This window comes from Homalodisca vitripennis, chromosome 3, assembly GCF_021130785.1.
Source record: "Homalodisca vitripennis isolate AUS2020 chromosome 3, UT_GWSS_2.1, whole genome shotgun sequence".
NCBI classification, from domain to species: Eukaryota; Metazoa; Arthropoda; class Insecta; order Hemiptera; family Cicadellidae; genus Homalodisca; species Homalodisca vitripennis.
In genome coordinates this window covers 69,081,791-69,100,103 of record NC_060209.1, presented here as the reverse complement: position 1 = coordinate 69,100,103, position 18,313 = coordinate 69,081,791, and the positions used below count along the sequence as shown (strand labels likewise).

Below are 18,313 nucleotides of genomic sequence, written 5' to 3'. Positions count from 1 at the left end.
TTCTGTCGTGTTGTCGCGTCTGCGTCACTTCGCGTCCGCACACATTCACACCTCGTCGCGCCGCTGCGCCGTGGTGAATTGGTAATTCAGCGCGGTATTCAATTTGCGGTGCCGATTCCATCGGCCCCTATAGAATTCCGCATAAGGTCCAATTCCAAAGATTTATATTTTGTTTTTATAATTGTAATAGATTGCATAGCATAAAATTAAAGGGAAATACCAGTCAGTCCCCTCTCTTACATATAATTCCCTAGTTTCTTCGTGAGCAGAGGAGAACAATTTTAAACGTGAAAAATACACCAATGAATGAATTATGTGTGTTATATTTATAGTCTAGATTCTTGACATGGGAATAACAATAGTACCTGCGATAACCAATAATAAATATGTATACAATAATAAACCTTTTTAAAACTTTTTGATCTTTTTTTTATTTCGTACAATGTACATTTCAAATTCTAGGAATTCATCACCAGGTACTATTGTACGAAATAAAAAAGATCAAAAAACGTTTTAAACGGTTTATTATTCTATACATATTTATCAAACACTTTTCGAGGCTATATCTCTAATAATAAATTATTATAGTTTCTTTAGAATTTGTTTTTTTTATTAAATTGATATCTTCAATATGTTTGATTTTTTATGTAGTTAGTTCTTTGTAATTTTGAAGTTGTAAAAGCTTTATGATTATTTCGTGGTTTATTTTTTGTAAAAATCTATATTATATTTGTGAGATACATTTAAGCGATGATCTTTAGTTCTTCTATTATAGTCTACATTTAATGTACAGTTTATTACGATCACAAAGTATAATTATTTTTTAACTAGGCCTACTGATTTTTTTACAAAAATTAATTTTACATTCACTGGTTAAATTTGATGCTAATAAATTAAATCGAATGGTATTATGAATAAACTTCCACAACAAAATATTTCTCTGATTTGTTTAAACAATTTTGGGGAGGCTTTTCGATAGCTCTTGTCCCTTATGGGCCAGATAAGGATGCGTTAACCTCAAGGAGGGGCTTGTTTGGGCAGGGTTCATGTATTGCGTGATAACTTATCTTGTATAAACTGGAGGGCGATACGATAAGACGGACCATATCTATAAATCATCCCGGGAGAAATGACCGCTGAGGTGATATGATAATCCTATCGATTCTGGGCTCCATCATCCTATTCTATCTTCTCACCGTTATCATCATGATGTACTACTGGAGATCTTCCAAGAATAATGATACAACAGTCACAGAAGAGTCTGTATTGTGATCCATCTGTTAAAAATTCCAAAGCCTGTCAAGATTCTCGGTGAGTTTCTCCACGTGTTTTCTCCTCCCTTGTATATGTCTCCATACCTAAAGGTCAGACGGCTTCTGGAGACCTTGGCCTGAGTGACGTCACGAGGAACAGCTGGTTGCCGTTGGCCAGTCAGCTGATAAGATCTGCATGTCGTGACACTCTATCCCGAGTCTTCTCCCAGGCGCGCGGCCTGTATACTACTCATCACGGCTAGTTGGAATAATGATTCAATCTTTTAATACTTTTAAAAAGTAGAGTGTAGTGTTTGAGTAATATATTATATTTTCTAAATAATCTCTATAACCATTTTGGATCAGGATTTGATTTTTTAATATGAATTATTTCCAGAAATTGCAATCCAAACCTAATCTGGATTAAGACTCTGATTCAATTTAAAGTATAAGTGGTTCTAACTCTGGTTCGTTATCAGTACTTTTCACCTCTTTTCAAATTCTTCTAAAGTTTAATCGGTCCTTCAAATTTTACAAATAACATTTGAAGGACTAATCAAGATTTATAAGAATTTGAAAAGAAGTGAAAAGTACTAAACTTAAAAGTCAAAACTTTCGAAGAGATTAAACCACATTTAATCCATTCGTATCAAAAATCCTGTTAAAGTTAGATCAGACTACAAATTATATCAGACTTGGAAAGAGATTGAATGAAATTTAATTCCAAACAGAAGCAATGTTATGTATTAGTATGGAATAGTAGGCCCATTTCTAAAATATTTGCACATTTCTTTTTTTTATTTAAATCAATCCTACTTTTTTTAAAGTATTCAGTCATTTCTGAGTATCTCCGTGTTTCTTTTAGATTAAACGCTTGGGATGAGAAATAACATAGTTTGTGAGTGTATTATTTATCAAGACTCCGTCGAAAAGTTACGTCAGTCTGTACATGACCTTACCAACCAACCATCAGTCTCCCATAAATAAATGTTTGCTCAAGAGCGCATTACGATGACGTCATACGGCTGATGATTGATGATTGATTACAGAGCTTGTGGCGCGGCATTCCTGTGTTTTGATTTGTCACGACACAAATTCACCTATAATCCTAGATAATCATTCTTGCATTGCTAATTAGGAGTTGTGTCATAGCTTTGGCAATAATAATTCGTATTGTAAGAATAAGACTGTGCGCATTAAAGAAAGGATCTAAAGAACTGTGCCACAATTATATCTTCTCCTCTCTCGCCGACAACGTACTGTCTCGAAAAATAAATGTATTATAGAGAGAAAAAACGTTATACACCAAAAACGGGGGTTTCCTAAAATTTTACATAAGTTTTCGGAGGAGAGATATCGTGGAGTAAACACTATTCTTTAAGAAAAACCAACCCTAAAGGTCATAATTTCGTAGCTTTCTATATAAATTCTTGTTGAAATACTTTCAGAGTTTATACGTATTCATTTAACACTCAAACTTAAAACTATTCACATCTATTCACATTTAATTCTGTTTTGTTCCTTTTTTACCTCTCCGTCATAGTGTGACTAGCTCGAAGCACGTGACAACAGTTTGTGAGTACGTACGTTTTGTTGAATGTCTCCACAGGTCGCCTTTCATAGGAAATTAGGATTAAGTAATAGTCTGAAAAATAGTTTTATTTATTTAACAATTACATCGATAAGCAGAATTTCAATTTATTCAAGTTGAACTGCTTAAAATTGTAAGGTGTCACAGCACTTAAAGTTGTATCATTGTGCATTATATACTACTACGTGAACAAATAGGAGTTAGATAGATATTAGAATTGTATAGATTGTCTGGCTATAAGTATTTAAAATTTAAGATTGTTATAATGAAATTAAATATTTATACGAGTGTAAAACTATATCGGATCTTCTAGAAACCACGAAATAAAACTGACTGTTAAAATTATTTACAGAACGTAATGAGGTTAGCAATGGTTGATTGCACGGTTGAGTATAATAAGCATTTAGCAGCGGTGAATGGGCGAATGTGTGGCTGACCAAGTGAGGTTAGAATGTTTGGTTAGTAATAGTTGATTGCACGGTTGAGTATAATAAGCATTTAGCAGCGGTGAATGGGGAAATGTGTGGCTGACCAAGTGAGGTTAGAATGTTTGGTTAGTAATGGTTGATTGCACGGTTGAGTATAATAAGCATTTAGCAGCGGTGAATGGGGAAATGTGTGGCTGACCAAGTGAGGTTAGAATGTTTGGTTAGTAATGGTTGATTGCACGGTTGAGTATAATAAGCATTTAGCATAGGTGAATGGGCGAATGTGTGGCTGACCAAGTGAGGTTAGAATGTTTGGTTAGTAATGGTTGATTGCACTGTTAAGTATAATAAGCATTTAGCAGAGGTGAATGGGCGAATGTGTGGCTGACCAAGTGAGGTTAGAATGTTTTGTTAGTAATGGTTGATTGCACGGTTGAGTATAATAAGCATTTAGCAGCGGTGAATGGGCGAATGTGTGGCTGACCAAGTGAGGTTAGAATGTTTGGTTAGTAATGGTTGATTGCACGGTTAAGTATAATAAGCATTTAGCAGAGGTGAATGGGCGAATGTGTGGCTGACCAAGTGAGGTTAGAATGTTTGGTTAGTAATGGTTGATTGCACGGTTAAGTATAATAAGCATTTAGCAGAGGTGAATGGGCGAATGTGTGGCTGACCAAGTGAGGTTAGAATGTTTGGTTAGTAATGGTTGATTGCACGGTTGAGTATAATAAGTATTTAGCAGCGGTGAATGGGCGAATGTGTCAGATTAGCCGTGCACAGCGCGGTTGCGGCTAGGCTCGGAATTAACCACAACAATGACCACTCTATTTGCCGCCACGCTTTGTGGCCGGTTCTCGTTAGAATGCCGGCAGTTACATTGCATTAGGCCGCACAATGCAAGTCGCTTTTTACTTCTACGCCCTATGACGCTTAAATTAGATTGCGTCATTGGTATTCAGAAAGGTTTTACCTCGAGACGTTGAACTCTAGCAAAATCTTTCAGCACTAGTATGAATTAATTTACTTGTATGCTCGTTTAAACTATTTCGTGCAGTTAACGCAGCTTATCGAAAAGTTCACTACTGTAATCTTATCAAAGAAGAGCCTTTAGTCTTTGCCGATTTTAACACATAAAAATTACCAACACTTTACTTAGATGACAATAAAGTTAGTGTTGCCGGTTTTACATATAAAATAAGTCCTCTGTCGAATTGGTGATGCAATCGAAACTCATAGCTGTACAGAGCATGCTTTTCGTTATTTCCAAAGCGATGATGGATTTTAGTGAAAATTGAACATTAATGTATAGGTTTGCTAATGTTTGTATGCAATAGGTTTTGAGTTGCTGTACGAGTAGAGTCAAAAACGTGTTTTGCAACAGTACGACATCACAGTTCAGTACCCTTGTTTTATCTCCATCCAGACCAACATACTCTCCTCCAAAAGTCGGCAGGCAGGAAGCGATCCAGTGACCTTTGGCCCGGTCTAGGCGAGGCTGGCGGGCGTTGTTGTTGGGCAATTTCGCGTCACAGCCGCGGTGATAACGGCAACAATGGGCTAATTGGAACAGTTGTTGAGCAACCAACATAGACTCCGTGCCCGCTAGACAAAATAGCTACTACCCTACTTGTAAAATGTACACAGTTACCTTCCTACCTTATTATTTCAAAGTACTTTTTTATCATATCACCTACTTCTCTTATTCAGTTTACCACCACCGCGACTCTACAAGTATACTGAGTGGTCTGTACTAGTGAAACGAAATTACTGTGTCTTACGGCGTCTGCTGCAGCCAACGTGATACATTATAAGCTTTTATATATAGGATATTTTTTGATAAATTTAGTTTTATTTAACTTTTGTAGTTGAATTTGGTGTGAACTAGAAAACGCAAAGCAATGGTTAGATAACTCACGGAGAAAATATAGTCATGTTTCTAACTTCAGAGATAAAACACAAGTTCCACTCTTTGCCTCAAAGAAAACTCCATCAATTGTTTCTCTCTGCGTACAACAAGTGTTGTCAGTATAGTCAACACAGAATTACTTGTGAAATGTCAGAGAACACCTGCTTTGCAATAATTTGTTAAAATAAACGTCACCTTAACGCTGCAAAAGTCCAGAAGCTTGCGATAGAAACACAACTGGCATTTGTTTACAAGAGAGACTAACAAAATCTGTGATTATAACTTCGAAGCGTAGAAATTTTCATTTTAGTTTTGTCAATCAACCATTTAAACCATTCTTGTGTGTTCCACTAAATCAGTCAGATGTTTCTTTAGTAGTTTCAAGAAACAACATTCAGCTCAATTCTCCAATGTCTTTTGTTATGCAAAGAAACTGTATAGCTATCTAGATGTGCATCTTTTATTTTGAAGAGCCATTATACTATAGAAGCAAGTCAACCAAAGAGTGACTTACGACACAGGATATTATGATTCTCTTCACTGTATCGAGCTACAGCTAAGCATAGTCCAGTGGAGTGTGGACACGTCTACCAATCGAGGGTGAGCCCTAGGGAGAGAGTGGATGCGGGCTGTTTTGTCTATTTATGGAAGGCGGATATAGACAAACCAGAGGGGAGATCTAGGCTTGTTAAACACGTTCTCAACTCCTAATCTCTTAGGCAATATCTCTCTTTTTGTAATCGGCCTCAAAAAAGTTGCGCTTGTTTTCATTGAGCTATGCAAAATGTTTTCATGTTACCAAATCGCCCAGGTCAATAGCTGAGTGTTAATAGAATCTGTAGTAGCTACTTTTAAAGTAAATATTTTTTATTTTAATAATTTCTACAATGCAATTATCTGTAGAATAGAAAAAGATACTTCAGTGCATAGTAATCATGTGTAAACTAATCTAGTTAAATGTTTGTATGGAACTTTATTTTGAAAAATTCCAGACCGCAAGTGTTCCTGTAAATAAAAAATAAATCAGTATTTCATCCGGACACTCAAAGATTATATTCATTAAATTATATGGCAATTATAAAGTGTTAGTTTTACAAGTAATTAAATAATGATCAAAAGTAAAGGTTCGCACCGCAATAGTTTTTCTTTGAACACCTAAATATGTTATTACTTTGTCTACGTATTTATCATGTTTAAATTAATTTCTTAGTCAAAAGATCCTTTACACTATGTAGTAAACATAGCGTTCTCATCTTGCCTTTGTAATAGCAGCCTTACAAACAACAGGATAACAACATGCAAACTGTTGTCCAAGTCAGAGCCCTGAACATCTGCCGGTAAACGTTGATAACGGTTATCAGTAGCTTATCATTGCAGCAGATTGCTGCCAACAACTCCGCATTTTCTGTTAGCACAAAGCAATTCTTGTTGTACCATTTCACAGTATCGTTTCCAGTGCCACCAGTTCCTACAATTGCTACAACTAGAAGAAATGTAAATATTTCTTTATTATTAATTAAATCTAATTAGATATATTTATCATAAGAATCTTATTGACACAAAGACCGATTATGTATAACTTTTAACGTCGGTATAAATATTCCTGTTCTAATGATCAAACTGCAGCAATTATCGTGTTTCACGAAGATATTTTTTCAAGAGGATGCCCTATTGTCTAAGTCCATAATTGGTATGGATATACGTATTCTTCTTTATTTTTATATCCAGTAAACAGCCTTGACTCCTACTACCACTATTAAAATAGTTTTAGTGGTGTGATTGTAAATTACAGTTTCGTTAAAAATTAAGTAGAGTTAATTGATTGATACATTCGGAGTGAAACCTAATTTTTACTTTTACCAAGTATTTGTTAACATTTCAGTTTCTAATGTAGCATTCGAAAACTGTAATTATGTAAAAGCCTGATGTTTGTTTTCGCATTGATAAGTAAGGAACTCCATTATGTTTCCTTACAGACACGTCATCAAAACAAAATTAGTTGCACTGTATCAATACGATATATTTTATATCTTTGCTGAATAATAAATATTTATTTTATTGTATTTCAATTAGTTTGTTTTATTGCGTGCCTGTAACTTTAATGTATTCGGTATTTTCATATTATTATTCAGTGTTCAATTAAACATAATATGGCTAAAATCAATTATACGAATGTTGAAATTTGTTCGATCCCGTTTGACAGTTACTTAGTTGTTGGTGAGGCTAAGAAAAAATGAAAGGCCGGAGTGGAAATGTTAGTAACGTTTATTAAAAGGACGGTATTCTTGTTAGTAGCAATTTGATATATTGCTACTGGCCTGAGACCGTATAAAAATATTCTGACATTTACCATTTCAGAATTGCGTAAATGCGTAGAAATATTAAAATTCTAATGGAGTATTTATTGTTTAATTTATGATTACTGTGGTATTGTTATGCCCAATAATGTGTAGTTCACGTCGACACGAGAGACAGCACAAGTGGGCCTAACACTCATCATAAATACAGCTGAGGTGGCGCGCCATTATTGCCCAACTGCTCAGGATCGCTATAAGCTGACACCCACTCTAACATTCTTGCCGGGTCGGCTGAGCCGAGCTGGGTGTACCTCTGGTCTCGAGACCGTGGTAACTACTACAATGTTGGCTGTCCTCAAGTTCATTGTTCAACATTCACACAAGGATTATTGGCTGAGCGTCAGCAAATCTTTTGATTCATTCAATCGAAACGTATATATTCTGTACCTGTGTGCAAATTTTAACATTTTGTACTAGTTTTTTTTCAGTTTTAGCTTTAAGATATATTCGCTTAAAATACACTGATTTTTCTTTTTAGCACTATTGACCACCCCAGTAATTGAATCCATGACCACTTGACCACTCGTTTAGGCCTTATCCGCGGAAAAGGTCTACACCAATTCTTAAATTTCAAAGTCAGCTAAATGATAAATGATATAAATGTAATTAACATATCACTCTTTAACGATCTTTCTAAAGAACGGACGACTATTTTAATTTAGTTTGGACTGCTGAAGGCTTTATAGAAGGCTGGATAGAAAATAAATTTAACCATAGGATTTAACAATGGCGGTTATTCCAGTTCGTTTAAAGCACTGTCGGTCACATATCAAAGCATCGGACATAATACTGCTTTTTATGGAACAAAATAGTTGCCTTTTGTACGAGGATTTTAGTGTATTCTTCGAAATTACAGAACGTTTAAGCGCAGCCGTATTTCAATCATATGATTAAATCGGTAATTGGTTTTCCTTTCGAAATTCTACAAGAAACTTTCACTAATTGCATATTAAACGCCTACAATTATGCACGGCCACGCCACATTCCTGTCAGGTGTGGAGAGAGTGCTGGGTGGCTGCGACCCGCGAAATCCGAGCTTGGCCACCGAACTGAAGTCATCGATAACGCGGAAGTGCAGGGCCACTTTTACTTTCGGCTTCTTTGATTGATGAACTGGCCACCGACTTTCACCAAAGGCCACCTACCGTCAAACCAGTGCCTCTAGACGCAATAAATTAACAGATGCCGGGATACACGGGAACTGAGGCAGCTGAGAAGCGGAAGGAATAGAGGTTCGCACCGCGCCGTTGCACAAAGGGTAATTATTCGGTATTGTCTCTCGAGGGAAAACAATCGCAGATCGCTTGCATCCTGGAAATGGTCTGGAGGGAGAGTCCGTCATTTAGTGTACATAGAGAGATACTTGTAAATATAATTGAAAACATCTCATCTGAAAATATTTCATTAATTTTCTATTGAATTGTATTAAGCTAGATCATAACCGAGATGATTTGATAATAACTTATATGATTTGAAAATGATTACCTAATTTGATCTAACAATTTCCTTAAGACTGATCAAATTTGGTACTTTAAATCAAAATTTATCAAACCACTCGTTCAGGATTGATAGGTTGATATCAGAGTTTATGAAATTTTGATATGATTTTGCCAGAGATTTTTATAAGGCCTAATTGGAAAAGGAAGAACAATTGTCGTATTCATTACTCAAGTAAACTAATTTTACAAGACTAGACGTAAATAATTGTCAATATGTAGTTAGTCCAGGAGTTGAACATTCAACCTCTTCTACTCCCTTTCATCCCCATTCCCCAACAACCACTCCCCTTTTCAAAACCGGAAGCAGATCAGTTTCAGTAGAGCCCAATGTACTCCAGTCTTCCGGTTGAAACTTCGTAGCAAATTTTGCTACCAACATTGTAGGCTTTTCCTGAAGAGATTATCCCTCACTAGTTTAAACTCGTATAACATTCCTAAAGAAAATTGGAAAAGATTTTTAACGCAAGGCTACCTGCCTATATGGATCAAATAGATTTACAAGCAATAAATCAGTGTTTTAGTAATGTATTATTTTACATCGCGCTTTTAAATGAATAGTCAGGAAATAAGTCTTATTTTAAACACAATAAACTAGACTGCCAAACGTGTTATTTCTGTTTTACTTGTTGGTTGAAACTGATAGTTCACTACTTTGGAGTCTCAATTTCAACACTTCCTAGTGATGGTACCTCAACGCCTCATTGTGTTCTAGGAAGTGTTCCCTTCACTCTGTTAGATCCATCTCTGTTATATGTTTTGTACCTTTTACTACGTCACTAAAGAGAGCGACTAGCTGAACACAGTAAGTGTAGAAGTAGTAACTGAACACCTGTGATATAACCTCGACTCCTCCGCGCATTCAACTGGTACAGCATCAACTGGTAGGTACATAACTAACTTGTCCAGTTCGGAACTAGTTCCGATTGCTTACGCAAGTAACATCCGTAAGCAAACCAGTTTCATGCGACCAGAAGAGAGTCAGGGAGGCGTGAATCCCACCATCACTTTCCGATCGGAACCGGAAGCGATCGTATCTATTCCAAACTGATTCTTTCATCATTCAATATCTTGGTCCTGCAAGCAACTGCACTCTAGGAATCATTGATGTTGTGTTTGAAAGACTCGAGTGAAGAAACGACATAGATATTGAATGCACGTTCTTAGGCATCACTAACCTTTACGAGGGCAAGTCACGTTTGTAACTATTTAATTGTCTAGACCGATAAGGCAACCCGGTCACTTATCTGCCAATAAGGAAGGTTCAGTACCTTGACGTTGGTATTGAGGCCAATGCCATTCAGTAAGCGCTGTGAGGAATTAATTATATCACCTATTGTAGCCTTCCTCATAAATCCGTTTTACGATTCGTCAAAAGCTCAATCAAATTTTGGGGTCGATTTACTCATTAAAACCAGTGCGAAAGCAAGAATTGAGTAGACAGATTAATTCTAGGTTCCTTTCTAGTTGTAATGACACAACTGTTGACTCACCTATTTTTAAATTAATATTTGCCAGTGTGTGCGTGGAACCGTCACAATACACTAGATTTCTGGGACTCATTAAGTCGGCTTTGAGAGGGATCTGATCAACTTTTCCAGCCACACCCCTGTTTAATGAATTGTGAGGAACATATCAATCATAATATTTCTATAAAACAACTGAGTAGACTGAAAAGATGTACAATCAACAGAAGAGAAACAGACTCGTGCAAAGATTGAACATAGTCTCTTTTACTTGCCTTTCTATTCTTTGAGGGATGCCTTTACCAATATTAATTAGATTTTACGTGTGCTTTTAAACCAATAAAATGAAACAAATTCGTCAAAAGTTGGGTGGACGAATTTGTAATGGTACATTTTGGAATTAAACATTCCACAAACGGAAAACTCAGGTTTTGCCATGTATGTTTCCCTGAGTAAATAATTACTTCTTCCATCACTCAGCATAGTATACAGAACATACATGTTATAGGCAAGAAGAAAAACTAGCCACCAAATCACAACTAAAAAGTATTTTTGAGACAAACGTTTCTGTTATAACAGCACGTGAAAGAAACATTGAATGTATACAATAATCAAGTTGTTCAGCATAAGTATTAGTGGCGTTGATTTCATTCACACCTCTCATATGTAATAAAGATTGCAGAACTGCACGGGATTATTTGTTAGGTGGTAGGTAATATACTCTTTGTAACCGCAAACACCAAAAATAAAGTGGCGCCGGATCCAAACCAGCTGGCAGCTGTGAACCGGATGTAATGATGTCGTTTCTTCTCGTCTGCAGCGCGCCGCGCTCGACCCGTGCCTCGTAAACGAGGATGTCTGGTCTGGCTGTAGAATTGTTTGTTTCGTAATAAGAATAAAAACACAAACAACTACAGTCAGCCATTTTGTGTTCTGCATGAGTTGCGTAATACAAGATATTCCGTGAACTAATCTATCAGTCATCCTTTATTTATTGACTAATAATGCCAAAGTTGTGTTATTTTTACACTATGTTAATTATAAATTATACAACATACATTTCTTAATGGTATCTTTAGAGTTTATCTTAATAATTATGCTATATTTTACATGTTTCCAGTTAGGCTTTTTATAACTCATAATTGACCTTATTTGGAAGAACATGTTGTTTAGAGCCAAAACTTGAGTTTAATCGGTAAACATTAACCCATCTACTTCTAAAGCAAAAACTAAGAATAACCTTTCTTGAGTCGACCTTGTAAATTTAATAGGAAATGTAGACTAAATAAGCATTAATGTTTGCAACAATTTGGACAATAAAGCTTATCGCACCATCTGCCTACATAGACACTGTCACTGAAACAAATGTACAAGAAGCCACTTCTGTGTGCAGGATGCCAGGGCCGTACGCTTCCTGCTCGGCACTAGGGGACCCGGACGATTCTCCTCCCGATCGCCGCCTCAGCGCCGTCTACCCCAGGCGCCGGTTGTCATCCATCGGAGGCACAGACTCCAACAGCTCCGGTAGCGTCGATACTTCCGACCTAACGGATCCTGAGCGGGCGCAGGTGGAAAGCTGCTTCCGGGGACTCAAGACTCAGGTAACCATCTTATCGAAGTTCAGAAACTTGCTAGTACTGGAAATTACTTAAAGTTGGCACTTTTCCTCCACAAATCTCGCATATTGGTAACATTTATCATGATCAACACTTGATAGGTTGTTGATCCATATAAAGGAATTGTCTTATATTTATAAAAACAAGTATATTACTTATACTTTTCTTCATAAGAGCCAGCTGTAGTAAAATGGCTGAGTTTTCACCCATGAGAAAAATTTTAAAACTCAGCGTTATAGAAGATGTCTCATTTTAAAGGCACAATGAATGTAAATCTAAACACTCTTTAGTTTTTCCTTGAAAGTATATACGTTTTGTGTATTTAATCGATGAAATGCAAAAATGTTTGTGATTTTTTTCTAAGTAACCAATAACAAATAGCAAAAAAGCGTTTTGGTATGTATTGACCACATCGATAAAATTAGACACCTCCCACAATTCTACGATTTAAAATAAGGTTGTACAAATCTTTTGGGGCTATAATCAAGATGCCTGCCAGTACGCTGGCTTTTAATGAAAAGTTATTATGTAAACAACAAGAAAATTACGAGAAATGTGTCTATAAAGAGATTGGTGTGGTGTAGGTGTTCGTGTGCGGATCTCTGGCCAATCTGTACCTGGGGTCTGCAACCCACAATAGCCCCTGGGAGCTGCACTACACCGGCATCCCTGTGGTGCTCTTGGATTCTGGAGAGACTCGCAGTCGGAGCAAGCGGAGGATACAGATCCTCCTGGCGGAGCGCGGGACCTGCTTCACTCTCTGGAGTGATACCATTGACAACCTCTCCGCGTATAAGGTTGTTATAAAATTCTGTCACAACTGTTTTTAAGAACTTGTTATACAAATTATATCTTAAATTTAATGTTGTAAGAGTAGGGAGAAGGTCACCAAAGAGAATTAAACATAAAGGCTATTTTTAACTTTTACTTTAGCTCCTTATCTACTTGCATTCTTATCTGTGTGACAAAGCTTTGCACATATCTGCTAGAGTCTTTAGGAAGGGAAAATTTATAAAGTTAAAGATGTGATATTTGTCATAAAACTGAACGAAAACAGATGTGGCACTCACTACCCAATGTGACCAGAGCACTACAAATAATAATTTCTTAAATTCTCTCAAAGTCTGAACAAGAAAATTCTATTTTTATTTTGTTTAACTAATTGAATGTCAGACTTCTATAAGTTAAACATGAAACATGCCAGATTTTTCTACATATAACCGCTCCAGAAAAACATTTTGAGAAAAAAAAAATTAAATTTTTGTAATAGTTTTGTCACACCATCATAGAAGCTTTGAAAATGTTACTAAAATTAATCAATTATATTTCCAAAGTATATCTCGGCATATGAGTATATTTGAATATATTTTTTTTAATAAATTCTATTCTGTTGCATATTATTAATAAAATAATAATAATTATTGTAGTGTATATAACATAAACAAGCATATCGACAAGTTATTTCTTCCAGTAACATAAATTTAGCTACACTACTAGTCAGGTAGCAATATAAAACTTAAATCAACTGAAACACAGAATTATATCAAAGCACTACTAATGCCCAATGAAATTATGAACAAAAGCAAAACACTATTTTGTTTAAAGTTTATGATTTTAGACATTTGCCATCATTATATGTTAGCACAAAAAGTGTAACAATCCTTTCACATTTGGTACCTAATATATAATGATGACAAATGTCCGAAATACTTTTGAATACAAAACAATTTTATGTTTACTTCTGTAATGTAATAACTGCTTAGAACATAAGCTGTGCCATGGTCTTAGGAATTAAACTATGCTCATAAGTAGACTATATCATGAAAAACTAAAGTAAATGATAATATAAAAACAATAAGAAGTATCAAAGGTTAGTTTATTCACTTTTAAAAAATGCAAAAAAACCCAATGTTCTAAAAAAGTCAAGGGTTTTATAATTAAATTAAACATTGATTTATTTTTTCTCCTGACATTTGTTGATTAGTACTTGCACAAGGATTCATTAATGGGGTTTTTCTACCAACACTTACACAATGGTGTATCCTTGTAGAAGCTCAAAGAATAAATTAATTCTCTCCTGATTAAGTAAAGACCAGGTTTCTAGTTGCCTTATTCTGAGCCTCAGGATTGTGCAAGATCTTATCAAACAGAATAAGGGGGACAGTTGGTAGAGTCCATGGTGAAATGTACTGATAAAAATGTGTTAGTGTAGACAATTTCTAAAGAAGGAAAATCTTTAAAACATAGTACACACCACCCACATAATTTAACTGTATAGTCACTGGACTAGCTTATGTTCTACTAGCAGTACAGATATCAGTAGATTCATGAAGTAGAGGTGGAGTATCTTTTTATCCTTAGCCTTAGTAGTGGCTAAAAAAATATGTTGTCCAGAATTTTATGAAAAGTCAAATGTTTTATTGGCTGAAGCAGAATGTTACGTAAAAGGTTTTACAAAAAGTTTATGTAGATGTTTATACACTGCAATACTTAACAGGCCAATCTAATTGCAGGTTTCGGGTCCATCATTCCACACGATGTGTCTGTCCTCCGACCACACCAAACTGGTTGGGCTCAGCTTTGACTGTGTGGAGGCTGCGCAGGAGATGTGGCAGCACATTGATCGCCTCACCGCGGACCCTGAGAACATCTCTCTCTCCGTGCCCAAGAAGAACAAGAAGCCCAAGAAGAAGCAAGCGGTACAGCCCCTGCCCCAGAAATCGCACATCTCACAGCCTTGCTGCTTCCAGCACATAACCAGTGTTGAGCCGGGGGATCGCACACGATACTTCTCGCTACAAACACTACTCCCCGTGCTGCCTGACGCTTCGATATCGTCCAGTCCCGACCACTCTGACGAGCTGTAGACTGCTACCATCCCGTTGTACAATCTAAGTCACTTTTTAGTGTTTGTAAGTTTATGTATATAGCTGTTTTTCAAGGACATTTTTATATTGATTATTAGTATTTCAAAATATTACATCATGTAAATATATTAATACCATTTATATCATATAGAGTAGTCTCTAGTAGCAGGTAGTTCCTTTTTCAGTTAAACTGAAGAAAGGTTTAACATACAAAATAATACCGCTTTTTTTGCAATCAATCATTTGGTTGCTTACTGTTTTGTGGAGTGATAAATTTAAAACATCTTCAAACCGTTGTTTTATTGAACAAATGTAGTTTATGGTCTGTTTTTATCCATGTTAGTTCAGATTGTTGGAACTAACCTTTATAGTCAGTTAAATCAAATCCTGTGATGAGATATATAGTAATCTTGTATAGATCCTGACTTAGCAGGGTGCCTTTATTAGTTACGGTTAGTGTACATATACATATACTACTTAATATTACTTTCTAATCGTACATTCAAAATCAATAAAGCAAGCTTTTATGTGTCTATTTTAGTGGTGTTTTACAATTTTTAAAGCTTTTATAAATTAAAACCAATATATATATCAAATTAGTAAAGAAATATGAATATTTCCAACCTACTTAAAATGTTGTTAAAAAGCTATTTAAATATTGTGTGTTAGGCTGTTTTATTTGTTACTTTAATTTATTTATGTTGATATCCTGTTTCTTCAGTTTTAAGACTGATGCATAAAAATGCATTGTAATAATTTAAAATGTGTGTTTTGTGTTTGTTTCATTGAATGCGTTTGGAACTCATTAGCCTCATTCTAACTTCAATAATTTATTTCATGTATACTTGCTTAATTTATAACTAGAAATGTATTGAGAGAACAAATTTGGTTGCTAACATAAGTTACACATTGGTTGCTAACATATAACAGTCAGCTCCCCACCGAGTCCATAGAATATCAAACAATAATTTTACTTTGAAATTATATTGGATCCCATAGTTGTATCTGTTGTACAGTATTATGTTTATTACATTCTGATTAGAGAAAAACCAATATATTATTGTATGCTACTCGTGGCCATGGCCAGAGTAAGAAAGGGCTTTATGTGAAATACCAGTTGTTTAGAATGTTCTCAATTTTAGATTATGTTTTATTGTTCAAATAAAGTTTCATTGATAAAGTTGATTTATTATTTTATTACATATTCTTTATTTAATTTTTAGGTAATGCTTAGCTGTCATAGCAACACTCAAGCTCAAGAGGATTAGCAGTGTAGGGAGGTTTTTCATAAGAGGGGTTTACCAGAAATTCATACATATATAGTTCTTTTTTTTTTAAAGAAAGACCCTGACAGAGCCGGGTCCCAACGACCTCTCTCACATGCTAAACATCTCACTTCTACCACATTAAAATATACACCTATATTACGTAGGAAACAATATTTTGCTGTTTGGGTAGTATTTGTCCATGTGAGTGAAAGAACAATATTTTTTGTGGATTGTAATAACCAAAAATATGGAGAAAAACACAGTTCAAAATTCAAGCTTTCTTTACTTTTCTGAGAAGTTATTCAATATGAATAATAAGTTGTTCAAAAAATAATGACAGTAAAAATTGTTATGCAGCATTTGTTGTATGTCTCTTATAGAATACTAAAAGTTGAGATTTATAAGTTAATAAACATGTAATTAATTTTTTATAAACCCTTAAGAAATTGATTATTAGATTATCATTTTGAGATTTTAAAAATACTGTATAATGTAATGGACATGTTCTGATTTGTATTTATTCTCATTGGACTTGTATTTATTTATAAGTCACACAGTATTTATTAATAACTGTCTTTACTTCTGAGTGAGGGTACAGATCAAGCGAGGTACAGTCACAAGACTGAATTCTAGACATGATACGCTAGACATGGGGCCGAGCATTGTCATGGAGCAACACAATTCTGTTACTGAGCATTCTTCTCTGTTTGTTTTGAATTGCCCGCCTTAGTTTTCTTAAGGTTTCGCAATACCTTTCCGCATTAATTGTTTCATCTCTTGGGAGAAAATCATTCAGTAAAACACATTTCCGATCCCAAAAGACAGTGCACATAATCTTTTGTGCAGACATTGTCGTCTTGAATTTTTGTTTCTTCGGGGATTGCGTGTGTTGCCACTGCATTGACTATAGTCTTTGGTTCAGCTCTTTGCTCATGGTCTTTAAATTTTGAAATTGAATGATTTATGAGTAGTGTAGAAGAAAGATATTACCCCAACTACTATCATGTACCTCAGGTATGCCATTTAAAAATGGGTTCCCTGTAGTATCCTGCAGGGAGATATGAGACTGGGTAACATGTTTAGGAATTTGCTGACGTTCCACCAATGCCTCTTAGTTATGAAAAAATGATTTATGTAGTACACATTTCTGTCTTTGGTTCAGCTCTTTGCCCATGGTCTTTAAATTTTGAAATTGAATGATTTATGAGTAGTGTAGAAGAAAGATATTACCCCAACTACTATCATGTACCTTAGGTATGCCATTTAAAAATGGGTTCCCTGTAGTATCCTGCAGGGAGATATGAGACTTGGTAACATGTTTAGGAATTTGCTGACGTTCCACCAATGCCTCTTAGTTATGAAAAAATTATTTATGTAGTACACATTTCTGTCTTTGGTTCAGCTCTTTGCCCATGGTCTTTAAATTTTGAAATTGAATGATTTATGAGTAGTGTAGAAGAAAGATATTACCCCAACTACTATCATGTACCTTAGGTATGCCATTTAAAAGTGGGTTCCCTGTAGTATCCTGCAGGGAGATATGAGACTTGGTAACATGTTTAGGAATTTGCTGACGTTCCACCAATGCCTCTTAGTTATGAAAAAATTATTTATGTAGTACACATTTTTCAAAGTAAATTTCTACAAGGAAAACTAATATAATAATATGGTTAATGATATAGAACTATTAATTTATTTACATTTTTCTTTTTAGGTGAAATATCACCAATTAGCGGTATAGCCAAATAATTAGGATTTGAAGGGTGAAAAACAAAGAGTGCTTATTCTATTTGGTAAAACAAAGTAAATAAGTTAGGAGTGCCTTTCAATTTAGGGGAGCACGTGCAATAATGTTGTGAACCTCCTAAATCTAATAGTGATAGGTTTTTACAAAATCCTTAGATATGATAGGTAGAATTAAATGAGGATTTGAGAGCCAGGTTTATTTAACCATCCCTCTAAGTAAAAAAATTATAAATCTACAATGTTGTATTTTACTTCTTTACATTTAATTTATTTAATTAATAAAAATACCAGACTTTCCAATTCATAATATTTCCATACA

The 18,313-nt window shown here is 35.2% G+C and overlaps 1 protein-coding gene across 3 annotated transcripts in view; it reads left to right on the top strand.

The window, feature by feature from the left end:
- LOC124357045 overlaps positions 1-16,160 on the top strand; it is a 72,760-nt gene extending 56,600 nt beyond the window's left edge. For all 3 annotated transcript variants that reach the window (XM_046808441.1, XM_046808440.1, XM_046808439.1), the window contains 3 exons: positions 11,891-12,098; positions 12,698-12,910; positions 14,627-16,160. In XM_046808441.1, the coding sequence (XP_046664397.1) occupies positions 11,892-12,098; positions 12,698-12,910; positions 14,627-14,980 (774 nt within the window). In that variant the 5' untranslated portion in view covers position 11,891 and the 3' untranslated portion in view covers positions 14,981-16,160. The remainder of the gene's footprint in view (positions 1-11,890; positions 12,099-12,697; positions 12,911-14,626) is intronic.
- The last annotated feature ends 2,153 nt before the right edge of the window (positions 16,161-18,313 follow it).